The 26,825-nt window shown below is 39.8% G+C and overlaps 1 protein-coding gene across 2 annotated transcripts in view; it reads right to left on the reverse strand.

The window, feature by feature from the left end:
* LRP1B (LDL receptor related protein 1B) overlaps positions 1-26,825 on the reverse strand; it is a 1,349,043-nt gene that overhangs the window by 391,030 nt on the left and 931,188 nt on the right. For both annotated transcript variants that reach the window (XM_075933312.1, XM_075933313.1), the window contains 3 exons: positions 17,474-17,614; positions 13,072-13,197; positions 6,031-6,162 (listed from right to left, as the gene is read on the reverse strand). In XM_075933312.1, coding sequence (XP_075789427.1) covers positions 6,031-6,162; positions 13,072-13,197; positions 17,474-17,614 — 399 coding nt within the window. The remainder of the gene's footprint in view (positions 1-6,030; positions 6,163-13,071; positions 13,198-17,473; positions 17,615-26,825) is intronic.

Consider the following 26,825-nt stretch of genomic DNA (forward strand, 5'->3'; position numbering starts at 1 on the left):
GGGGTGCTGGGGTATAAGACGAAAACCTATCTTTTAACTAAAAAATTAGGGGGTCGTCTTATACGCCCAGTAGCCTTATACGCCGGAAAATACGGTACCTATTTTCATCTTCTCCATTTAAAACATAGATGTATCATGGGCTAAATCCTCCACTAATTTAAATCTGAGTTGAGTTAATGATCTTGGGAACTGGGACAGCCTTATATTACTGAATATTTACAAGTAACAGCACAACAGGGCCTTGATTTTGATTGAGGCTACTACTATTACTACCACAATACTTGCAATAAAACTAAAACATTAATAGTAAGTTGTCCAATAGGATACCCTAGTACTAATATTATTTGTTCAATGCCAATATATATATTTTTAATAATTATTTCAATAACAGTTGGAGCTCCTAAATATTAGGGGGCAATTCTTGGCAATAATCTATATCAACCTTTTCTCCTTGGAAGATAAGATGTATGTTATAATCATAACACATATCGAATAAAGATGTGAAAATAACTCATGTAGAAGTTTAGAAATTAAATAACTCGTAACTAATCTTCTAAGTTAACACTGTAAATGTACTGCAGTTTCATTTGAATTGATGGCTTAATTCTGTCTTCCAAGTTATCAAGTAGAGTCTTTGACTTATGGAATATGCTACGACCTCTCAGCAATGACTGGTCGATAGAAACTCAGAATATTCTACTGCTGTTTATTTTTATTTTCATTGTGCACATATCACCTATTATTTTCATGAAACACACTGAACAGCAAAAGCAGTAGCAAAACTTACAGATATGTAAATCAACATCAGGATGCCAACAAAGTGCTATTCTGTGTTCAAAAACTGATGCCAAATTGCTCATATTTCTGCAGTTTCTCCTCGACATGCTGCCAAATTCTCTCTAAATCCTTCCCAGTTGGTACACCTAACTGCACTTTGTGAACAGTGATGATCACTGTTTAGTTGAGGGTGCAGCCTATTCCCCAGACACTGAAATAACAGAGCTGAAATTGTATAAACATCCAAGAGCTGGTACTTTGGTACACTGTCAGAAAGCAAGCTGAGGTGAGAAATGGTGCAAAACATGTCTGGATTGGCTTTTATACATAACAGAAAACACCCTTCTGAACAAAAGTTTCTGTCTTTAATAGAAAAAAAATTAAAAAACAACAAATAGTCTTGTAGCACCTTAGGATATGTTTAGACTCTTTCGAAAAAGAGCGTCTAGACTACAACTAGTACTTTCAAAAAAGGAAGCCACATTTTTCAAAGAGAGCACCCAAGCAGTCTGGAAGCTCTCTTTCAAAAAAACAGTTTGCATTACATAGCGTCTTTTTTCGAAAGACCACTTCGGAAAAAAGGCATTCTTCCTCAAAAAACAAGGTTTTCTGCAGTTGAAAAAATTGCCGAAAAATTGCCAAAAAAATTGTCGAAAATTTTTTGATTTACTTTCAAAAGAATGTGGAAGCAGTCTAGATGCAGGGGAAGTTTTTTCAAAAAAAGGCCACTTTTTTTTAAAAGAATCCTATAGTCGAGACATGCCCTTAGGGTGTGTCTAAACTACATGGCTCAGTCGATGGTTTAGACACACCCTTAGGGTGTGTCTAGACTACTGAGTTTTGTCGACAAAAGTGGACTTTCGTCGACAAAACTATACCAGCATCTACACTATCGCTGAATTCTGTCGACATAACGTCGACAGAACTCAGCAGTTTTGTTGACGCTGGTATACCTCATTTTACGAGGCATAATACCTTCTGTCGACAGAGTTCTGTCGACAGAAGGTGTTATTGCCTGTAGGGTTGCGTCTAGACTACAGGGTTCTATCGACAAAGCAGCTTGCTTTGTCGACAGAACTCAATGTGTCTGGACGCTCTTTGTCGACAGAAGTTTTATCGACAGATTCTGTCAACAAAACTTCTGTCGACAAAACCCGGTAGTCTAGACGTACCCTAAGAGACTAACAAAACATGTAGATGGTATCATGACCTTTTGTGGGCACAACCCATTTCTTCAGATGAATGGAGTTTAAGGGGTCCAGGTTCCAAATAAATAGCAGAAAAAGAGAAGGGATGGGGAGGGAAAGAAAAGGAGAAAAAAAGGGAAAAGAATAGTCAATTAGAGTTTCCATGCTAAATGAAGTTGATAGAGAGGGTTCTAAGTGTTCTTAAGTACTTGGTGTTTAGTTTTTTTATGTCATTAGGAATGACATAATATGTAGTGGGTAATCCAGTTAAATTCTCTGCAGCTTCCCTTCCAAGCTGGTTTTTTAAATTGGCTTGTACTGCTAATATGGAAACTTTGAGGTCTATTAACGAGTGCACAGGCAAGTTAAAATGTTCCCCAACAGGTTTCTGTGTGTTATCTTTTCAAATATCTGATTTGTGTCCATTAATCCTTTGTTGTAGAGACCATCCAGTTTGTCCAATATACATGGCAGAGGGGCATTTCTGAGACTTGATGGCATAGATCACAGTGGTGGATGTGCAGTTATATGAGCCTCTGATGTGGTGGTGTATATGGTTAGGTCCTGTGATTATGTGACTTGTGTAGATGTGTACACAGAGTTGGCACCAGAGTTGAGTGTAAGGGTGGGTTCCTGGATGAGTATGATGGAAGTGTTGTGCATGGTTGCTTGAAAGAATTTGTTTGAGATTAGGGGGTTGTCTGTAGGCAAGGATTGTCCTGTCTCCCAAGGCCTGTGAGAGTGAGAGGTCATTTTCCAGGATAGGTTGTAGATGGTTGATATGCATTGGAGGGGTTTAAGTTGAGGAGCTCTGGCCCTATCCCTGGCTGTGGAGCTCCATCTGTGTTCTGGCTCCAGTGGTTGGGGAACTCCAGTCCTAGCCCAAGCAGCAGCCAGGGAACTCTGGCCCAGGCTGCAGAGCTCCAATCTCATCCCTCCACCCCAGCCGAAGATCTCTAAACCCCAGCTGTGGAGCCAGGTGGCTGCAGAGTTCTGTTCTGGCTGCAGAGCTCTGGCCATGCAGAGTGGCAGGCTGGAGTCCTAGTTCAGTGGCAGCACAGCCACAAGAGGAGGTTCCTTCCCTGGTCTGGCAAATCCCCTGATTGAGGACCAGTCAGGTCCCAAGGGTGCCAGACCAGTGATGACAAGGGGACTTCTGAACAAAGTCAGGGAAAAAAAAAGAAGAAGAAGAAGAAAATAGTAACTTTTTTAAAGGAAAAAGGAGAGGTAGGATATTTAAAACATGCACACGAGACAATTGATCTTTTAAAATAAGCCAGTTAAAAATATAGTTTAGCGTTCTTTAAAACATTCAGATTAACCAAGGATGCTATGCTTGTTTTCCAAACCAGAAAAGGTATAAGTAATTTAGGGCTCATCTAGACTACGCTAAAGTGTTGAAATTCCATGGGAATTTGCATATCTTCTTTCAATCTCACTTTCGAAAGCAGAGCTTTCGAAAGTGAAAGTAGTCAAAGATATCCCCTTTTTCAAAAAGCCACATAAATCTCATATTTTGAGGAAAAGTGGCTTTTCAAAAAAGAGGGGTTGCCGAAAAAAATGCGTCTTGACTTCTTTCACTTTCGAAAGCTCTTCTTTTGAAAGTGAGATCTGAAGAAGGTATGCAAATTCCCATGGAATTTGCATATCCTCTTTTGACACTGTAGCGTAGTCTAGATGAGCTCTTAGTGATCTAAATCTATGAGGTAATTTGAAAGACATAGGAATATATTTTTTATAATACTTGGTAAGAATATTCCTATTATTGAAAGCATAACTTTTTTCAAGCTATAGTAAGTAATAAACATTTTCATTGACAATGGAAGCATATAGTAGTTTATATAAGACGATGCCTAAAGTGTGCTGGGGCAAAAGAGCAGAGTACTGAAAATACATGATACTCAGTGTCAGAAACAAGCTTCCAATTTAGGACAAATAAAATAAAATAAAATAAAATAAAATAAAATAAAATAAAATAAAATAAAACCCCTCATTTGTTCTGAGTTGATGAAGGCTGAAAACATCAAAGTATATAAAAGGAAGGGCAGGGCACAATGATACTCTTTCACATACAAAAGTTGTTGGTTATACAAAAGGATTTCAGAAATATAGATTAAGATTTGATTGCCCTGCCATTTGCAGAAACTGGCATAGCATATGTGGCTGTTTTAATGGTTGGTCATAAGTATGAAAATTATATTTCAAAGCATAATATACTTGAGCTTACTGTGGAGATATGCCAATTTCTTTCATAATTACCACTTAGGAAAGACTCTCCAATTTTGACCCACACTTCTGTTAAAGAAAATTAAATCTGTCTAAAAGTATAGATCAGGTAGAATTTTATTTTGTGCTTTCTTTATATTTAGTAATTTTGGGTTGGATGCATTAACCACAAATTCATACTATCTTCTGTCAAGTTCATTAAAAGCAGTGATAATTCATGGAGAAATTTTACTTGTCAATGAATTTGTCCAGAAAAATATCCCCTTTCTTCTCCCAATAAAAATACCATGTTCACTTGATTTTCACTCTTGGACCTCAGCTGTCTAGTGTGAGAAATTCTGTATATATCTGTAGCACTAAAAGAGGCACATGCAAACAAGAAACTACCAGTGATTCACTGCCATGTAGTACATTCTATTTAATACATTTTATGACCTGCAAGAGGTCAGTTTAAAAAAATGGTATCACTCTCTGAAGCTTTGCCAAGTACTGAGTTTTTAAGTGTTTCAAGGCTGTCCAAGGTGCCAATGTGTCGATGTGCTTAGTCTCTGGCTTAATATCTTCTTTTGCTAAGCAGCTTTGGAACTGTTCCTCCTAACAACTAAAGAGAGGTTACTTACTTAAGAGTAATTGTAGCTGTTTGAGAAACCTTTATCCAAACAGATCCTGCTGTGCACTTCTGTTTCATTAATGGAAACTTTTATACAGCAGAGTCCAGTGGGGCTGTACATGTGCCCTGCTTGCTCTTGCATCCCCAACAGTGAGGATACAAAATACAGAAAGGCCTCAAAATCATTCAGTTCCTTCACCAACATAGGGAATTTGGGTGAGAATTCTGTATCAGTGAAGAAGAAGGTGGCCTGGGAATCTAAGTAGGAAAAAGCATCGTAAACAACTTCTTTTACTTAAAATAAGCAGCCACTTTCTCACCTACTGTGGATAAGATCTTGGTTTACAAGTTCTTCCTTGTTCTCCTATAATACATTCCTCACACCAGCAGCCTTCCATAGCGCCCAGGAGCTTGCCACACTGATCTCTATGAATGCTAAAGATTCCCTGAACAAGAGAAAATTCCCACATCAAAGAATTTGTGTGGTCTCCACTACCTGACTGGCACAAAAAATCAGAGTGGGAAAGTGAATCTGTCCATAAACATCAAAATGGTCTGAAAAAAAATCAAATATAAGATTAGATGTGAAAACCACTCTAATACAGTAGAGTCCCTATCACCTGACCTAAACGGGACCGACACATGGTTGGATTACCGAATATATCGGATGATACAGACTCTACTGTAAAGAGCAACGAAACAGCTGATGCCGCTCCTGCCAGGGACAAAGTCCCCACAAAGCAGCTTCAGCTGTTCCCTTGCTCTCTAGGAGAAGCTGCTGCTGCTGTCACTCCTGCCTGGAAGCATCCCAGTAGCAGCAGCAGCAGCAGCAGCAGCAGCAGCTTCTCCTAGAGAGCGACGGGGCAGCAAGCGGGGTCATTCTCTCGGCCCACACTGTATCTGACCCTGCAGCTCCTGGGGATAAAGCAGAATGTGGGATTACCGGGTGTAGGTTAATCCGGACTCCACTGTACTCCTATTTACCTCTAAATTCACTTTGATATTCTAAGAAGTAGGGTTTTTTTTAATTTTTCCCTTTCCACACAAAACAAGTATTAATTACTTGTGTTTCTTAATTATACGTAAAGTTGCATCTTCATAGAAAGTAGTCCATGGTGTTTGGGAGGCACGTGCTCCCATCAAACATTCATTGGCTTCAAGTGTGGTCATTCAGCTGTTTGAAAAATTACTCTTTTAATTTCAGAATAAAATATATAATAATATATTTACCTCCATGGAAATCTATACCCACAGCAAATGACGTTCCAGATATGGGCATTAAGGCATCCATTTTGTCATTTGGATCAAGAGGAATTCCTCTAATTCCTTCATGAACAGAATACATGAGAAATGACTCAATACCTAAGGGAAAATTAAATGGTTAATAAGAGCAAAATAAACTAATCATAGGTTAACATTTAAAATTAACAAACTTTAACAAATTATTATTTTGTAATTCAACGTTCTGGGTAGCTATTTGCACATTCTCACTCCTGGGAGATTGCCAAACAATACAATGTGTTAGAAAGATGGGCTGAGAAAATCTAGGTGAACAAACACTGGATTACTTCTGGATGACAGTCTAAAAGTACAGGCAGTCCCCGGGTTATGTACAAGATAGGGACTACAGGTTTGTTCTTAAGTTGAATTTGTATGTAAGTTGGAACTGGCTCCAGATTCAGCTGCTGCCACTGAAACTGACCAGGGGCTGACTACAGGAAGCCGGAGGCAGAGTTGCTCTGCCCCCAGCTTCCTGGAATCAGCCTGATCAGTTTCAACAGCTGCTGAATCTGGAGCCTGGGACAGAACAGCTGGGGCGCTGCCTGGTAGGTTCCCACAGGACCAACCCGGCAGGACCCCAGCTGCTCTACCCAACGCATCCTGCAACAAAATCCTGGTCTGCTGGGGAGGGGGGCGCACTAGCTGTGCCCCCTCCCCCCCAGCAGACCAGGGAGACCTGAGCAAAGCCGCACAGGCGGAGGGACCCCGCCGCCCGTGTGGCTTTGCTCCTTTGCCCCCGAGCAAAGCCGCACAGGCAGTGGGATGCCACCTGTGCGGCTTTGCTCCTGTCTCCCTGGTCTGCTGGGGGGGTCCAGCAAAGCCGCTGGATCCCCCCAGCAGACCAGGGAGACCGGGAGAAGCTTTTCTCGCCCCGGAGGACACGGGTGGCGACCCGCCGCCCATGAGCTCCGGGGCGAGAAAAGCCCCGTTCGTAAGTGCGGATCCGACATAAGTCGGATCCGCGTAAGTCGGGGACTGCCTGTATACTGAAAATGACTATAATTTCATTCTCCATGTTAGACCTCAATGAAAGACTTTTGGTTTGGAAATTTTTTGGACTTTTTGAATATATGTACATATAGAGGTTCAAGCAACAGCTCTGGAAAATCGATACACAAAGACAGAAGACCTATTATCTCTTCAACTTCGCTGAATATTTTTTATATACACAAGTGAATTAATACCTGGTATCTCAGCTGTTCTTACTTAGGTACCTTATTATCTCTTCTAACTACGGATCAATTTTATACTTCTACATTTTAACTCTTCTAAACTTATCATGATTATATATGACATTAGTTAATCATAATTACATAATAAATGAACAATTAACTGAATTCACTGGCTACACAAGTAATTGGTTATATAATACAGTACCAAACACATTATGCATATAATGAAGAGGGAATAAGACAGGGGGAGATCCAGACTGCTAAAAAACACACTTGTCTGTACCACACTAGTGAAAAAGGATAATTAAGAATGTTGGGGAGGAAAAATTGTACAATTCAGAGCTAGATGATCTTGAATGTTATGCATCACATACAATTAATAATTCAACTGTGCAAATTATAATTGTTATTCCTAGATGGGCAGGGAGTCCTGAAGAATTAATACATGTTAACAATATGGGTACTTTTGAGAATGGAACATATAAACAACACTGCTAATGTTGAGTTGGAAACAAGGGAATTAAGTAAAGATAAATACTGAATATTGTCAAAAATACAGAATAGATGATTCTGTGAATGATCAATACTAGAGAATTTATCTCAGAGGGAGCTTGTGACAAATTAATCACAAAGGAGAGAGTGAATGAAATGGCAAGGCATGGGAATACCATGTGTGTACTGGGATATCATCACTTTTCAGTTGCGACAATGTCATGCCGGGGCAACCTGAATGGCATTTTGTCTAAACCTCCTCTTTGTGACTCAGACTAGCACCCACAACCTCTTGCTAAGGTATATGGATTGAGGCGAATGTGAGTGAAGAAGTGATGGACAACACTGAATGGGACTCAGTGACTAATCTCTTCCTATCCAAACTGCCCACGCCCATTTAGTAAACCAAATAATCAAGGAATAAATTGGAGACAACATTGTACAGGGTGTGGAAGCACTTTGATAGACCATGCCAAAGGAGGTGAACTTTCACCTTCAGGTGACTACTTTAAGTTTAGTCATAATGGGTACGTCTACACTACAGCGCTAATTTGAACTAACTTAGTTCGAATTAGTTAATTCGAACTAAGCTAATTCGAACTAACGCGTCTAGAACTAAAAACTAGTTCGAATTAGCGTTTTGCTAATTCGAACTAGCAAGTCCACATTGAGTGGACCCTGAACAGGGCTTAAGGATGGCCGGAAGCAGTGCCGGCAGGGCATCAGAGGAGGACTTAGAGCGTGGAGATGCTGTCTCAGGCTAGCCGAGGGCTGCGCTTAAAGGGTCCCGACCCCCACCCCGGACAGACAGTTCTAAGGGGTGCCCCGCTTGAAAACCAGTCCTGGCTTGGATTGCCCGGACTACCCACACTGGGCACATCACACCACTCGGCCATCAGCCCGGCTGCACTTGCCGCAGGCTGCCATCTGGGGAGAGGGGGCAATCGGGGGGCTGCAGGAGAGCTTCCACCCCCAGAAGCCCGCAGAGCCAGCCCAGTCCTCCCCATCGGGAGCTCATACCCCATTCCTCCCTCATCTCCTTCCACTTACCCTTCCCTAGCCCCCCTTCTTATTGATGTACAAAATAAAGATAATGTTTCTTCCAACATTGACTCTGTCTTTATTGAACAAAACTGGGGGAGACTGGGAAAAGGAGGTGGGAGAGGGGAAGAGAAAGGCTGGGAGAGGGGAGGGCAACTAACATGATCAGGGGTTGGGAACAGGTCCCAGATAAAGAGAGGCTACAGAGACTGGGACTGTTCAGCTTAGAAAAGAGGAGACGGAGCGGGGACAGGATAGAGGTCTCTAAAAGCAGGGGTTGGGTGGAGAGGGTGCACACAAAAAGTTCTTCATGAGTTCCCATAAAGAAGGACTAGAGGACACCAAAGGAAAGGAATGGGTAGCAGGCTTGAAACTAGTAAGAGAAAGTTGTTCTTCTTCACAAAGCAAATAGTTAACCTGCGGAAATCCTTGCTGCAGGAGGCTGTGAAGGCTACAACTAGAACAGAGTTTAAAGGGAAGTGAGATCAAGTCATGGAGGTTGGGTCCATGGAGTAGTCTTAGCCAGGGGGTAGGAGTGGTGTCCCTGCCAAAAGTTTGTGGAAGGCTGGAGAGGGATGGCATGAGACAAATGGCTTGGTCACTGTCTCCGGTCCATCCCCTCCAGGGTCCCTAGGGGTGGCCGCTGTCGGCAGACAGGCTACTGGGCTAGATGGACCTTTGGTCTGACCCAGGACGGCCATTGTAAGCTCAGGGCTCAGGGTCGGGGGTCTCAGTGGACCACCTTGATTTTCATGCACTCCTGCTCCTGGGTGGCCAGGCTGGCAGCTATCCTGCCCTAGACGGCCACCTTCCTGTGCCTACTGCGGAGTTTGTGGACGAGGTCCACAATGTCCGCTCTAGCCCAGGCGGGTGCCCGCCTCTTGCGGTCCTGGGCAAGCTCCCGGGAGCCGCCAGCCTGGTCCCGGGAAGAGGGGGAGGGCTGGGGGGCATCGGGTGGGTGGCTCGATCCGTGCCAGGTGCAGGGTCTGCTGGCTGGGTGCTGGCAGGCTTGCACCTGGCACGGGCACCGTAGCCAGCCCGTGCCCCTTTAAGGGGTCCGGGGCCGGGAGGGGGGCATAGAGTTTCCCTGTTGTTGGCCAGAGTGGCCACAAGGGAAACCTGGGGAGGGCTAGCCTCGCACTAGTTCGAACTAAAGGGCTACACAGCCCTTAATTTGAACTAGCTAGTTTGAACTAGGCTTAATCCTCGTAAAATGAGGTTTACCTAGTTCGAACTAAGCGCTCCGCTAGTTCGAATTAAATTCGAACTAGCGGAGCGCTAGTGTAGCGCCTATTAAAGTTAGTTCGAACTAACGTCCATTAGTTCGAACTAACTCTGTAGTGTAGACATACCCTATGTCTGTAAAATGTGAAGTATGTCATATGAACTGGAATTCTGGTATCTTGTACCTTAGTCTTTTAAATCTAGGGTGCTGAGCATAGACAAAGAGCTGTTACATGCTGTGACTAAGTGCTTTAAATAACCTGAATGATGATCTGAAGTTTAACTCAGTATTTTGGATCCCAGAGAATGGGTTTAAGTGTTCTTCCAGAACTGGACGAAGTGTTTTGGATAAGTCAAATGGGAAAAGGTATCAGAGGAAATCCATATAAGACCAGGGAGGTGGATATTAGAGGGAAACTAGGCACAGAGCCTCTTGAGACTCTCAGATGTCAATGCTGCACTTACACATTGCCAGACTTAGTTGAATGGACCTGAAGAGCCCTCTACCATCAGTAAAAATGAGTGTGGTGGCCCTCACTTTCCTACAGGTCATATGCAGGGACTTCATGTGTCAGATGAGTGCTGTATATTCTTCAAGATGAAGAAACATATACCAACTAACTGTTTACCTAACTAATAATAAAGAAAATACCCCATAAAGGCAGAATCCAAGAAAGAAGCTGATGAGAAAAGCATTGAGGACACTGCATAAGATTTAAATTTGTTGCACTATCAGCAGTTAAAAAGAAAGAAGTACAGTTTGGTCTCTTCCTCGTTTTATAAACTCAGAATGCTTCCAGAGAGGAGGATAGAAGAGATATGAGAGTCAAGTGAATGCTGCTTTCTAGAAAAAATATACAGCTCGATATCAGTGACACTGTATCCCACAAATGGAAATATGCAGTGGACACTTGAAAACATGTTACATTTAACCCTTTAATCAACCAACTCCTTGAGTTTATGTAACTGTCTAATCACATTGAGAATTACTAAATTTAAGATGTGAATATTGATCATAATTTATTCTGCTATTTCAGTGGCATTCATATGTCCCATTTACTATCTGGATCCAATTGTACTGAGTACCATACAAACTCATAGCAGGAAAAGATCAATTTTATTATTTTTTTGTGAATTATATATATTCATTCTTATTATACTGGCAAGCAGAAAATAAGAAAAGCTTCTACCACATAAACACAAAGAAGCCTGGGGGTAGTCATGTAATACTGAAAAACACATTGTTAACAGTTTAAAATTAAATATGGTTCTTGCAAGACTACAGGAAAAAACTGTGATAGGGATCTGCTTGTGAAATGCTCAGATGTCGAATTCAAGTTGTTCATAGGATACTCATATACCATCGCCTCAAATGACATTTCTATTAAGCTTTTTTGCGGTTAGAATAATCTACTATTTTACCAAATTAATGCATCTAGATATATATATTTTGCATGCTGACATTTATTTTTTGGCATTAGAACTCTATAAACTATTAGTACCTTCCTAAATAGTCATAAGATAATATTGATTTTCTAGTTCTGTGTTCTTGGAACATCTGGAAACTGAAGTTATTCTGCATATAGATCTTTTCATAGATACGAATTGCTTCAAATTACAGATTTTGAAAGTCTTCAAAAAATGTTGAGATTATTTAGGAAATATTTAATTTGGTTACAAATTAAGAAGCTATTTTTAATAGATCAATCCTCTCATTCATTCATTCTCATTGCTCAAGTCGTAACTAGCATAAAAGAAACATCTAGTAACCACTATTTCTGGGAAACTACTGCTATGAATTCAAAAGTTACAACTGTCTTTTAAAGTAAATGAAGTAAATTTAAACCCCCCCTCAAAACCTGCCAGATTGAAATAATTGTATTTAGATTGAAAAAGTAAGCATTCAAAGGTTTGTACGAGATTTAAGGTTGCATTTTCAGCCTTAAATCTGCCTTTTTGTGTATCTACTGTGTACACAATGATGCAGGGATGTTATAGAAAATAGTATGTAACCATGTAGTTATAGAATCTATTATAATACATGAACACAATAGCAGCAATACAAGTCTGTCCTTAGAATGTACATGCTCAGTCATTTTGCTCTGCTGACAAAATCTTCCTGAGGAACACAGGCAAGTAAGGGAACTCATAATTTCCAACCGTGTGTATCTCAGCAAAATAGAAATGGAATGTCAAGGGTCAAAGAAAAGGCAATTCTCTAGTAAAATGACTTATCCTCTGCTGAATTCCAAAGGTCTATTCCAAACAATGGAAATTTTACAGTTTCTCAAAAAAGGATTGTAAGACTTTTTTATATTGGAAAATATTAGGCAGTGTAAATACACAGGTCGTTACTAACTTCCAAAAAATAATATTTTTCCATTGGATGTAGAATTAGAAGACCTAAGCCTGGTTCCTTAAGATAATCTCTTAAGGAACCAAAGTACCACTCTTATAAATGTTATACCTGTTGAGCACTGATAATGCTTCTGTGGCCTGAAAACAAAGAAGTCCAAAAATGCTGGGGAAACTTCTAAAATTCAATTTAATTCCTTTCAACAAATAGGAAAAAGGTCATTTAACTTCTATAATACAGTCTGGATTCAAAATATTTTCTAGAATTTAAGATAAAATAATTTTTGTAGCTCCTATCAACAGCTATTTCTTGTAATTTTACACTTTCTTATTCCAATATGTTAAAGTTCATATCCTGAGAGATCTTTCAGATCTGAGCTACAGAATCATGGGCTTGCCTTTCTAAATGTTACTGCTCATCTGTGTATATAAAAAGAGGAGACATATACAAGTTTCCTATATTCTTCACTCCTCCCCACAAAAAAAATCCGAGAAAGTTATGAGGAACTGAAATATAAAAAAGAGAATCAAAGGTGCAAATAACCCTTAGCTATAGTGGAACCTTCTTTCTTCTGTCATAATCAAGCCATGATTTTCTTAGTAAAATTGCTCATTTAGGTTTAAAAAACACAAAAAGGACTCTTCCTCTGTCTCAACATAGTTATAACATTTGGTTAGCAAGAGTAAGAATTGAAAGGCTAAATACCTTGACATGACATACGATTTTTTCGGAGGTTATAACCCACTGTACACATGCATGTTCTGGTAATTTCTGATGTTGGTAAGCAAAGCTGGGAACACCCACCATTGTTTAGTTGACAGGAATTGCTACCTGCCACATGGAAAAAATGAAAAAAATAGATTGATAAAATTCAATGAATCTTGCTGAAGATTAAGCTGCTCTGTTGCTTAGTATTAGTATATAATACCAATTTATTAACAATTCACAGCATATTATTTACCTAATTTATTTGAAATTGCAAACACATACATGAAAATCATGAAAGCCTCAGCAAAAGTATGTTTTATGTTTAAAATAGTTTACAAAGCTATTAAAAATAAAATAGGCCTGACTAAGCTTTTCTATTTTAAATTAAGAAAACATGATGAAACTGGGAACACGTTAAGTTCAAGCTTAGCACTCCATGAACCACTGCTCTAATCTCAGTACCATATAACTAAATGAAAGGCATTTTAAAAATAAATCTACTGTTAAAAAAGCGCTTATACTTTTTTTCTCTTCCTGGAACTGTGCGCATAATTCCCCAAACACTGCATTAAGCTTGTATCTCTGAGATGTATCTCTTTATCTGGCATATAAATTCTCATTATCGATGTATAGCAGCAATGACAAGTATTACCTAGATAATCACAAGCATATATTCCACAGATTATTCCAGGCTCACTTGGCTAATTAAAACTGATTATTTGATTATAAATAATTTATTAACCCCTCATGTTCATTAAATATTTTATTATTTTAGCACATTTATTATGTTGAGCCATGTGATTCTGTTCATAGAATGCTTTGGAAAAAATAAAGATTCCTCTGAGGATTGTAAAACAACATAGAAAAATGTACATCAACACTGCTCCAAAGAAAATTTAATATAACAAAATATTTAATCTCTTTGTTTCAACTCATTTTATGGGGTTTGATTGAATATTCAGACTTCATTTTAGCTTATTAACTTTATTTTGAACCCACTCGAATTTCGAGATAGATTTATCTAGTGAAGATGATGTTCCTATGGTCCACTTGAGGAGGCTGAGTGATTAAATTTCAGAAGGGTGGATGATAATAATAAAGAATTTTAATTTAAAACTATGTTTATTTAAATCAGATTTTTAAAATCAAAAGCCCTGCATTTAATGTAAACTATTTAAATTTAAATTTGACAACATAAGTTAAGAACCAAACAATAATATAATGCAAAACACTAACAATAAATATAAAAACAATATTAAAAATTTTGTTTGTTATCAAGTTTTTAAGAAACTCAAACCACCACTGAAGGGTGATAGTCACTTATTATGGACTTTAAATCAACAACCTTTTGACAGCAATAGTTTCTTCTGCAGGTGAAGAGACAATATTGTCAGTCCAGTTTATTCACCTATTTCAGTTCAATACCTAGTTCACTCAAAGTTTATAAACCAACTGGAAGTTGAAAAAAGAAGAAAAGTTTGTTTTTCTCTTCCAATCTATAAAACTAGGTAGTAGAGGGTGAGATTGACTAGCTCTAAAATCCTGAAGAACATAGTTATCAGACACTATCTGTTCAATTCACTAATTATAGATAATACTCCCTTTGCTGAATACATCAGTTAGACTGAAATACAAAGCATGGGTAGATAAACTTAATTTTTTATTATCTATCCAGAACAGTTAAACCTAGAAATTTCCAAAATAAACATATATAGATATTTGTTTGATACTCCCTCCCCCCACCTAGTTACTGTAATAACTATATTTAGTTGCAAATCAACGTGTTTCAATAATTACCAACCAATTAGAATCATTCTTCCTTTAGGAACATAGGGTATGTCTCCACTACAAAGTTAATTCAAACTAACAGATGTTAGTTCCAATTAACTTTCATAGGCGCTACACATACAAACCGCTAGTTCGAACTTAATTCGAATTAGCGGAGCGCTTAATTCAAACTAGGTAAACCTCATTCTACGAGGACTAACGCCTAGTTCGAATTAAGTAGTTCAAATTAAGGGCTGTGGGAGGCTAGCCCTTCCGAGCTTTCCCTGGTGGCCACTCTGGGCACTACCAGGGAAACTCTTCTGCCCCCCTCCCAGCCCCGGAGCCCTTAAAGGGGCACGGTCTGGCTACAGTGCCCATGCCAGGTGCAAGCCTGCCAGCACACAGCTAGCAGACCCTGCACCTGGCACGGCACGAACCAGCCACCCGCTGCCACCCAGCCCTCCGCCTCTTCCCGGAACCAGACTGGCAGCTCCCAGAAGCCTGCCCGGAGCCGCAAGAGGCAGGCACCAGCCTGGTCTAGTGCGGACATCGTGTACCTCATCGAGGTTTGGGGGGAAGCATCCAACGTCCACGACCTCCGCACTAGGCACAGGAAAGTTGCCATCTAGGGTAGGATAGCTGACAGCCTGGCCACCCAGGAGCAGGTTTGCATGAAAATCAGGGTGGTCCAGTGAGACCCCCAACCCTGAGCCCTGAGCTTAGAACATAAGAACATAAGAATGGCCATACTGGGTCAGACCAAAGGTCCATCTAGCCCAGTAGCCTGTCTGCTGACAGCAGCCAACACTAGGTACCCTGGAGGGGATGGACCGAAGACAATGACCAAGCCATTTGTCTCGTGCCATCCATCTCCAGCCTTCCATAAACAGAGGCCAGGGACACCATTTCTACCCCCTGGATAATACCACTCCATGGACCCAACCTCCAAGAATTTATCTAACTTCTCTTTAAGTTCTGTTTTAGTTCTAGCCTTCACAGCCTCCTGCAGCAAGGAGTTCCACAGGTTGACTACTTGCTTTGTGAAGAAAAACTTTCTGTCATTAGTTTGAAGCCTGCAACCCATTCATTTTATTTGGTGTCCTCTAGTCCTTCTATTATGGGAAATAATGAAGAACTTTTCTTTATGCACCCTCACCACCCCACTCATGCTTTTATAGACCTCTATCATATCCCCCTCAGTCTCCTCTTTTCTAAGCTGAAAAGTCCCAGTCTCTTTAGCCTCTCTTCATATGGGACCTGTTCCAAACCTCTGATAATTTTAGTTGCCCTCCCCTCTCCCACCCTCTCTCTTCCTCTCTCCCACCTCCTTTTCCCAGTCTCCCCGACTTTTGTTCAATAAAGAGAGTTTCTATTTTTGACCACACGTGTCCTTTATTTTGTACATCAGGAAGGTGGGTTAGGGAGGGGTAAGTGGAAAGATGTGAGGGAGGAATGGGGTACGAGCCCCCAGTGAGGAGGACTGGGGTGGCTCTGCGGGCTCCTCGGGGTAGAAATTCTCCTGCAGCCCCCTGGTTGACCACCCCCCAAGCTAGCCTGAGACAACAGCTCCACACTCTAAGTCTTAATCTGATGCCCTGCCGGCCATCCTTAACCTCGGTTCAGGGTCCACTCAATGTGGACATGCAAGTTCGAATTAGCAAAATGCTAATTCGAACTAGTTTTTAGGTCTAGATGCACTAGTTCGAATTAGCTTAGTTTGAATTAACTAATTCGAATTAAGTTAGTTCGAATTAGTGCTGTAGTGTAGACATACCCATAAAGACATGTTTTAAAAGCTAACTGCAGTGTGTTTGTAGCTGTGTTATTTCCAGGATATTGAAGATGAATGAGAGGTGAGATAATATATTTTATTGGACCAACTTCTGCTGACAAAAGAGACAAGCTTTTCAGGTTACACAGAACTCCATATTCAGATATAGGAATCACACAAACAGAACCTGGTCCAATAAAAAGCTACTACCTCACCCACCTTTCTTCTGTGATTAAAATCTATTATTTAAATCAACATTACCTGTTTACTGATTGAAATCATTGTTAAAATTAATGATTTAAATCAATCTACCCTGGGTTGCAATGTAATAACCAGAAAACATCCTACTAAATCATTGTCCTTCCCCCCCCCAAAAAAAAAATTACCTGATTTTTCTTGGTACTTGCTTACAATTTACACCAGTGCAATTTCAATGAAGCAAAATAAATTATAGTGTCTTAAAACCATTCAGATGAATAAAAATCATCAGTGATTTTTCAAATATCATTTCATGCATTTAATTTATTGAGAAGTACCTAGCATTAACAAGTGAGCAAAGAAGAAAACATTCATATTTTTTCCTTAGTTCTGACTACCAAATTTAAGCTTCCTAATATCATAGGAGTTTCCTTTGCATTATGTATCGTAGTCAAATATTTATATTGTCTAATGTTTTGAAAGTTATTAACTACTGTACACTATATCAACGACTTTAGCTTGGATAGAAGTCTCTACTTTTAGTCAGTGTATACGATAACCAATAGGCTCAAATATAATCTCCATGCATTTTGGGAATAATATGGAAGAGGAATACATGTTGTACTCTAATGACAGTTTAAAGACATCTAAAATATAATTTACCTTGCTGTGCTGCTTTATCATATACTTTCATATGTACAACGCCTGCAGTCTTGTTTCGCAGGACAGTAGGGTTTCTTCCATCTCTTTTGTTGCAGGTACCTAGCTGAGCTAGGTTGTGGTCTGCCCACCAGAGTTTTTTATCTGAAAAATATCAAAGGATTATTTTTCTTTAGTAAAAAAGAATATCTTATCAAATAATATTCATTTGACATACATAAATCCTTGGTTTCTAATTTCTTCATTTAATTATTTGTTTTTATAGTCTGAGGAATGTCATCCCAATTTAAAAGTATAGCAATCACATGATTTTCATCCCTTTCCTTCTATCTACAAAGTAGAATTCCAAGCACTTCTATAATGCATGAAATGCTTGAGATGGGAGCCAAAGTAAAAACCATGGAAATTGTAGTCTTCTACCCACAGGGGAAAAAAAGCACTGTAGTATGGGAGCATAAATGTTATCACAATATCCTCAAATCTCACCATATCTACAGATGAGCAGGCAGTCTCCATGCTTTCAGTTCTTAGGCTCACTGTTCAACTTAAACAGCATGTCAATATGATTTTTTTTTTTTTAATGTGAACAGCTATCTGCAAGGAATGATGATAAAATCACAGATATTTACGGCTGGGAAGAAGTAATCTAGTCCATCCTCCCACTTTGACGCAGGATTAAGTATATCTAGATCATGCCTGATTAGTATTTGGCTAACCTGTTCTTAAAATTTTCCAATTACACAGGGACCATCAACCAATTTGATTACAAAAGGAGCGAACAAACAACTTTTGTCAGAATATATTGAAAGAAAGACAGGAGACATTTGACACAGACGTTAACCAGGCCTTAACTTCATTATGTACATGTCTGGGACTACTTGCCAGATAAAATGTACTGTGCAGGCAAATTCATGTTTCTTCAAATCATTATTCAGGGCTATACCAGACCCCCATAATTTCCATGCAGATCCCCAAGGCAATTCCTGGTTCCTATACGAGGCCATTTGTCTGGTCTCTGGATGCCTTCCCTATGGAGACACCCTCCCAACCTTATGAAATAAGATGTGGAATATGGCCTTTTGTTTTTATTCAGAATGGTGCCCCTGATTATTGTTGTGGAAAAGGTGAAAAAAAAAAAACATTCCACTGTAGCCTCTGTGGTGTGCTCCTCTCTGAAAAAGGAGTGACTAGCATGATGCCCACAGCAGGTGCTAACCCAATGCTGGTTTTGCTTGCTGCATTGTAAAAAGAGGCTTCTCCTGCCCAGGGTTTGTACCTTTATACCTTTTTGGACCTCACATACCTGAGGCGGTGTCAGTGCTGCAAAACTGCCCACCACCCACTTCTTTGCAGCAGTTTTTGATCTCATTATTTTCCCCTCCCCCCGGCCAAAAGCAGAGCTGTCCTTCTCCTGCAAGCCCAGACAACCCCCCCCCCCCACACACACTTAACTGTGGCTCAGTCATTGTCATGGGCCTATTAAAAGACCCATTATTTTTAAACAAAATTCTGTAAAACTTGGCTTACAACTTAAATAAGGATGTGTTCAGTATTTTATACAAATACACAATTATTAATTGGCCTATCAAAGTCCCTAAAGCTATACTGACCTGCTACCAATCAATTTCTTCATTTTTGTGATACTGATCACATACTGTAGTTTATGCTTTTCTGCTCCTTCTCTTTCTGATCTATCTTTTCAGTCAATAGTGTCAGCTGAAAGTCTTAGATCTCATCTTTAGGTTCAATTTTTTTAACTTGTTTATAATCTTCCAGTTATTTTACCTTTTTTGATGTGTAACAAGTTCCTTACCTGCCCTGTTAAAATTCTAAGATTTACTCCTTCCTTCTATCTATTGTCTTTATTTTGACATCTCAGTTATAAATTTAAATTTTACTATTTCTGAAGGGGGTTCTCACATATTATTCAAAATCAGTTCTCAAACTACAGTAAAACCTGCGCTATATGGCACTTAAATATCCGGAAAACTTTAGAAACCAGCAAATTTCTTAGGGGCTTGGTGAAGCCGCAGAGCTTTGATCGGGCTGGCATGAGGCTGCACTGAACAGCTGGCAGCCCCTGCAGCTTGGGGGTCGCAGTTCCAAAAAGGTTACGCTCCATTGTGCTTGACCTTTCTTGACCCTTAGATAACCATATTTTTAGATATCCAGAACACCCTAATGTCCAAGCATGCCGATAGCACAGGTTTTACTGTATTAGGTTTGCTTGGGACAGTAATACTCTTCCAATAAACTCCAAAAAGTTTCACCAAATTGCTAATTAATTATTTTTGTCTTGCTCTCCTGTAAAACTCTGACCTCATGAGTTAATTTTTCCATACCAGTATTTCCCCATTGCTTTTTATAGCAGTTAACAAATTTAGGGGAGTTCATCCTCTTCTACCACCTTATTCTAATAATTTTAGCATGCGGTTACATTCTTCCCCTCCCCTCATATAGTATATTTTTAGTGCAATGCCATCATACCCCAGTTATCTGTGGGCAGAATTGAATGTGGGACCTCTAAAGCTTAGAGTATAAGCCTCTACCACATTTACCAAGAGCAGTAGATTCATTAGTCTCTATGGGTATGTCTACACTACCCCGCTAGTTCGAACTAGCGGGGTAATGTAGGCACCGCACTTGCAAATGAAGCCTGGGATTTGAATTTCCCGGGCTTCATTTGCATAAGCGGGGAGCCGCCATTTTTAAAACCCTGCTGGTTCGAACCCCATGCAGTGCGGCTACACGGGGCTCAAACTAGGTAGTTCGGACTAGGATTCCTATTCCGAACTACCGGTACACCTCGTGGACATACCCTCTGTGAGTGGTCTTGGTGCCATTAGATGGCACAATATACCACACCCAGAAGGTATGTAGGTTATATTAGCATGTATTTTTAATCCTTATTTCCAGGGCTTGCTGAACTGCAGCGAGACCCGCTCGCCAGCCGCGCTGTCCGGTGACATGCGCATGTGCAGATCGTTCTGTGCATGCACAGATCACCCAAACCCGGCTCTTCTGGGCTGCAATCTTCTCACTGTGGATGAGTAGATTGTATTATTTGTTGAGCCCTGCTTATTTCTATTTTCCATGACATTCTGGTTTTAAATAACACTCATAACAAATGGTACTTCATGAGCAAAGCGGACAGTGCTTTTTTTCTCACACTCTCATTACTTCCCTTGCTTTTCCTCAGCTATATCATGGGTATCCAACCCCTTATAAATCTTTTCTTGGTAATACTGTTCCATTTTTGTTCATTTACTCCCTTTAGGATTGACTAATTGTAGGTCCTTATTTTGGCTTGCTAATTTAATATCTCTGTTCTCATGGGAGTCTGGACTGTCTTTTTATTAGGTTTAATCTTGTGAGGGTCTTTATCCCTTTTTGTCTTTCTTGTGTACCCCTTGTTGCTGAAGAATAGCTTTTTGTCACTTCTTTAAGAGGACTTTATTCGCTGGATTATTTCTCTTCTCATGGTTCTCTATGTCATAGGTGCCATTTCCTTGGGGCTGGAGGAACATTGTAAAAAAATTAGCAGGTGTTTAGCACCCACTGGCTGCTAGTACTGCCTGACTCACTCCCCTCCCTAGTGCCTAAAGTCCACCGGTGGCCATGCCAAACAACTCCTCTCCCTCCATGAGTTCCCACCTACTGCAATCAGAGGAACTATGGGAAGAAGGACGTGACACACTCAGGTGAGGGGTCAGACGTGCATGGGAAAAGGCTTTAAGGGTGCAGAATAGGGACCGGAAGAGGTGAGGCCTTAGAGGAAGGTATGGTATGGGTGCAGGGTTTGGAGCATAGTGGATGTGGGAAGAGTTTTGCAGAAAAGGGTGTGATGTGGCCAGGTCCTGGGGATAAGAGGGAGTGGAGTGACCCTGGACAAAAGAAAAAGACAGCTCTTGTGCTCCATGTCACCCACCTTTTCTTCATAACCTGGGGGAGAGGGGGGTTTTAACATTTCAATTTTCTTCTGCAGAAAAATATCTTCCACCGTTCTTCTTCCCATGCCTGATTTCAGATCAGTCACCTTCATGTCACCAAGATCAGCCTTAATTTCATCCAGTTTGGCATCTATAGAGGATTTTAATAATCTAAAACTGGAAATTGCCCCAACACAGTCACCAACTTCAAGTTGACATTCAGCTCTGGTGACATCACTTTCTTACTTAATTCATTTCAGCAGGATGTTATCTCTGAAGCCTCATTGGGATGAATTAAATGTCATCATCAATAATTGTGTCAGTGTTAATCATTTTAGCTGAAAGATCCAGAGAACGTACTTATTCAATATTGTTAGGCATCATGCAACTTATATGGAAAAGACGTATCTAATCATTGTATCCATCTACTGGGGTTATTGCAAGGTTCTCACAGTAAATACTCTCTCCAGAGTTTTTCCTGTTTAGTTAAATATTCCAAGTGATGAAGTTGTAATCACTTTCCTAGGGGATGCTATTCTACAGTAATAGCAAGCACAGAACAACACAGCATAGCATTTAGGAATTTTGTTTCTAGTGGGTGGTTTTTTGTTTTTTTTGTGTGGATATTTCCCCTTTACTTCTACTTTTATACCATCCATCCTAGTAACACCCATAAGCTTTAAGGTCAGTAAAAGACATCAGAAAAGAAAGGAAGGGATGGGATCCCCATAAGATGAAAAAAAGAAGAGAAACAGTAATACCAAGAGAAATGTACATGCAAAACATATTTTTATTAAAAAATATCTCACAGTAGCTATATTTGAACAGTATTACTACTTTGCCGTTGTGAACTGTGGAGGCCAGAATTTAGGAATTCAGATATGGAGAATTAAAAAATGGCCAGATTCTATTCATGCCCTTTCTTGAGATTTGTCTTCCCTTGACAACATTTTTTTTATTTCTTGCCCTTAATAGATGTTGTAAGGAAAAGGACATATAAGGTACAAAGAATCTAATTAGATTTCCCATATTGCTGAAGAATCTGAATTTATGTGGTTGATGACCATTCACACAATGCTTTAACAAATGCTCAATGCTACTTAATAAGAACTAGCACCTAGATGTAACCTGACTCAGAGCAGATTTCAAGAACTGAAGAACATCTAAAAAGGGGAACTGCTTATCAGATTCTTGAAAATGCACTAATGAAACTGATTGTTTCTTGGAGTGTAATATGGTAGGTAATACAGTTGGCAGTTCCCAGCCTTTCACTCTTAAAAGGCAGACTGTCAACCTATAGCAAACTGACTACATGTGAAATATTGAACTTTGTCTCCATACACTCAGAACAACTGCTAATCTGTTGTAATTTCCTGATGTGCTGGACATAATACTCATTCCAAAAATCAGTCTCCTCAGTTACTCTGGGCTTTCAAAATTAACTGACGATATTCTGCTAGGCTCTCCTCTCATGGTGCCACTGGGTTGTGAGATCAAAATTCAATCTTTTGTTAGGAGTCTGATGTTTTTGCTGATGGATTTTTCAACCTGCTAAATACAGTAATCTCTTCTTGGTTTTATTGTGAATACATCACTTTCCTCTCATCTTCTGACCCTGACATTGACAGACTTGATGATATGGAATTAACTGTTCATTCTTCTGGACCTATCTGCATTCTATTCAACACATGCTCACATATTGGGGACACCTTGCTATTTTTCATTGCTTTTCGTGCTTCTTTGTTGATTTAGGTGGCGTCTCCTTCTTAGTGTTGTCAGACTGATATTATCCCTTGTTTTAGAGAACTGAGATTTTACTGCTAACTCAGAGCTGCCCTCAGACAAAGGTCACAAGCATGATGATCCAGAAACTCTTTTTCTTAAAATGCCCATTTTTGAGGATGTGCTTAAAAGATGCCTCAGCCTTTTGATGAGGATACATGCTCATTTTACTACCTCAAAAAAATGAATGAACTACACTGAGGTAGTATATCTTAAGCCCAAGGGCACTCAATGACATTTTTGATCTGTTTGCCCACAGTTTTCTATTTAGGACATATCAGCTTCCATCTAGTATTTAACAGATGTGTTTTAATATGGAAAAATGCAATGTTACACAGATAGGAATAAATAATGTAGGCCATATTTACAGGATGAATACTTTATCCTGGCAAGCAGTACCACAGAAAAAGACTTGGGCATTAGGGTAGACAGAGAGCTGAACATAAGCTTTTAAATTGACATTATGGCTAAAAAGAGCTAATGTAATCCTGGAAAATAAGGGGGAATCTGAAGTGGGAGGAATCTCAGGTTGTAGCTCTCTTTGGCACTGATGTCACTGCTGCTAGAATACTATGTCCAGTTGTGATGCCCACGATTCAAAATGGATGTTTATAAATTGGAGAGAGGTCAAAAAAGAGCCACAAGAATGGCTAGAGGATCAGAAACATATGCCTTGTAATGATAGATTCAGGAAGCTCAATCCATGTAACTTAATAAATAGAAGATTGTGGGGTTACTGGATAGTGCATAATTATCTACCGTGGCAGACTGAAGGCAGTGAGTTGCAGGAGTCTGGTGGAGGGCAGGGACATGGGGAGTTGGATGAGTGGGTTTTTGTTCCCTGAATAGGCTGTCAGAGACTACTGCTCAGCAACCAAGACAGGTGGGCACCTGAGACTCATTAAGAGCCAGTATCAACCTAATGGAACACCTGCAGCCTGTTAAGGCATGCTGGTCCACTATAAAAGGTTTCCCCTCAGGTAAGGCAGGGGAAGGAGAAAAGGGATGGACTGGAGAGGAGGAAGCACAAAGTCAAGGCAAAACTACAGGTTGCAAGTAGGAGGGGGTTTCTCCAAGACGCCAGGGAGAAGATACTGTGGGAGAAGTTGGGGAAATAGCCCTGGGAGAAGCTGATATTCTGTAGGGATAAGGGCAAGAGCCCCACTAGTGGCTGCCATCTAGGGCCCTGGATGAGAACTCAAAGTAAGTGGGTGAGACCCGGTTACCCTAACCCTCCCCAAGCCCAGAAGGCAGCCACCAGGCAGTTTAGACAGGGCATTTTTGACAGAAATACCCCGTTTTGAAAGATCCTGTACTCATTTTTTTTGAGGAGTGGAGGATCTTTTGAAATGGGGCATTTCTGTCAAAAATGCTCTGTCTAAACTGATGGTTTTTTTTTTGAAAAGCCCCATTTCCAAAAAAGCGGCGGCCGCCATTATGCAAATGAAGTGTGGAATATTTAAATCATGGATTCATTTGCACTTTTGATACATCTAATTTACATCCCTCCACCTACAGAGGGGTGTAGAGAAACAAGAGTCAGTGGGAGGCTGACCGTGAGTCTGAGTCATACTAAAAATCTGCTAGAAAGCATAGGACCCAGAGGGCACAACTAGAGCTCCACCATACTACATAGGAAAGCAAATGTGATAATGGGCTCTTCAGTCTAGCAAAGATTTGATCCCAATGGGTCCTTCATCCGACAGAAAGTACAGGATTCAAGGTACACACTGACACCAAGTTCTCCTGCACACATCTTGCAACTCTGTAAATGCTATTGATCAAAATTCAAGCACCGAATATCTACTGTTTAGCCCTTCCAGACAATGACTTTTCACCACAGTCCAAGCCAGATCTGCTCAAAGCCATGGGTGTTTACTACAAAGTAAAGAAAATGTCTTCCCAACAGGAGGCATTTTCAGTAACAACCAGAAAGAACATAAATGCTGAATGAGAGTCTTAATATAGTTGAATCTCAAAGCCATAGCTGTCAGATTCAGAGCAAGTGACTTCTGAAACTCCCTCTTCCATAAGTTGTCACAGGACACCCACATACCATGATGATCTGCTAGGGTCAAATAGTCTAGTAGCACTTTAAAGACTAACAAAACATGTAGATGGTATCATGAGCTTTCATTGGCACAGCACAGGTCTTCTGATGTGTCATCTGAAGAAGAGGTTTGTGTCCACGAAAGTTATGATACCATCTACATATTTTGTTAGTCTTTAAAGTGCTACCAGACTATTTGTTATTTTTTAAGTTTACCCTGTACAGACTAACTTGGCTACTCTTGAAGCTTCAAGACATACTCTGTTCTTGAATATAAAATATCATTATGGAGTCCTTAAATGTGATTCAGAGTCCACTCAGTGTGAACGCACTATTTTGAAATAGCAAAATGCTATTTCTAAATGCATTTTGTGTGTAGACACGTTATTTCGAAATAATGCTGTAGTGTAGACATACCCTGATTATTTTCATAGAAAAATGAGAAAAATGCAAGATTTCACATTACATGAAATACATTTTTCAAAATCTCTCTCAAAATATACTCAAGCAGCTCTAGTCTTCACCTTATATAGTAGGAAATACTCCTAGTCCCTGACCTGGGAATATTATCCATCCCTCTGATCTCTTATCCTCACACTAAAACTAACTTCAGAGTGTGCACAGATGGGTTAGTCTATGGTCATCTAAAACAGACCCATGGTTATGATCATAAAAGCTTGAGTTGCACCATACATCCTGCATTCCCTTCCCCCTCCCCACTCCCAGTAAGTGTTAAAAGGCTTATCAGCCTCCTTAGCATGTCTCGGGGTACTTGTTGAGTCAACCCCTTCAGGCAAAGTATTGTCTCTGTAAGAATTTTAGATCCTTCTCTGCCCTACATTATCAAAGCCCACCCTACATATCATACCCCCAGAAAAAAAGGGCCTATGGAAATTAAATTTAGCCTCCAGCAGGTCTTTGAAATTCTATGCTAAGCTTGCTAGCTGACATTGTGTGTGTGCAATATCAAACAAAGTATAATAAAATCTTTTGTCAAATTGACTTAATATTTTTTCCAATATTCTTCCAGAAGTAACTTAATTTAGATTTCGTGAGTACACAAGGGATGAAAAGAGGGAACAAAGTGGGATTCACAAGGGGAAACATTTTCAACCATAACTTTCACTGGTCGGTGCTGTTCATTTACATAATTTTCAAATGATTATATGAATTTCAAAATGTAAGCACTGCTGAGTGGGATATAAGTGTGAGACAAGCAGTTACAACACATATTACTGTAATCTAACATTTCCAAATTATTCAGAATCTAAATGCTTTGTACATTCAAATGTACCATCTCTATGAATAATGATCCTGGAGTGGTTTATATAGCAAGAATATGTCTTTCCTATTTTGCTGCACACTGATGCATTTTTCTTTATTTTTTAAAAAATTTAAATTAATGGATCAAATTGGACAAATCTGAACAAATTCCAATAAATATAAAACCATTGAAATTCAGACATAATTAATTAATAACTTGATTAACATTCAAAATGACTCTGGCAATTAGATTTGATTTTCAAATCAACAAACTAAAATTTAAAATGTACTACGCTTAAGAAGGAAAAATCTAATGCACAACATAAAATGA

The sequence above is a fragment of the Pelodiscus sinensis genome, chromosome 7 (assembly GCF_049634645.1).
Source record: "Pelodiscus sinensis isolate JC-2024 chromosome 7, ASM4963464v1, whole genome shotgun sequence".
Taxonomy (NCBI): Eukaryota; Metazoa; Chordata; order Testudines; family Trionychidae; genus Pelodiscus; species Pelodiscus sinensis.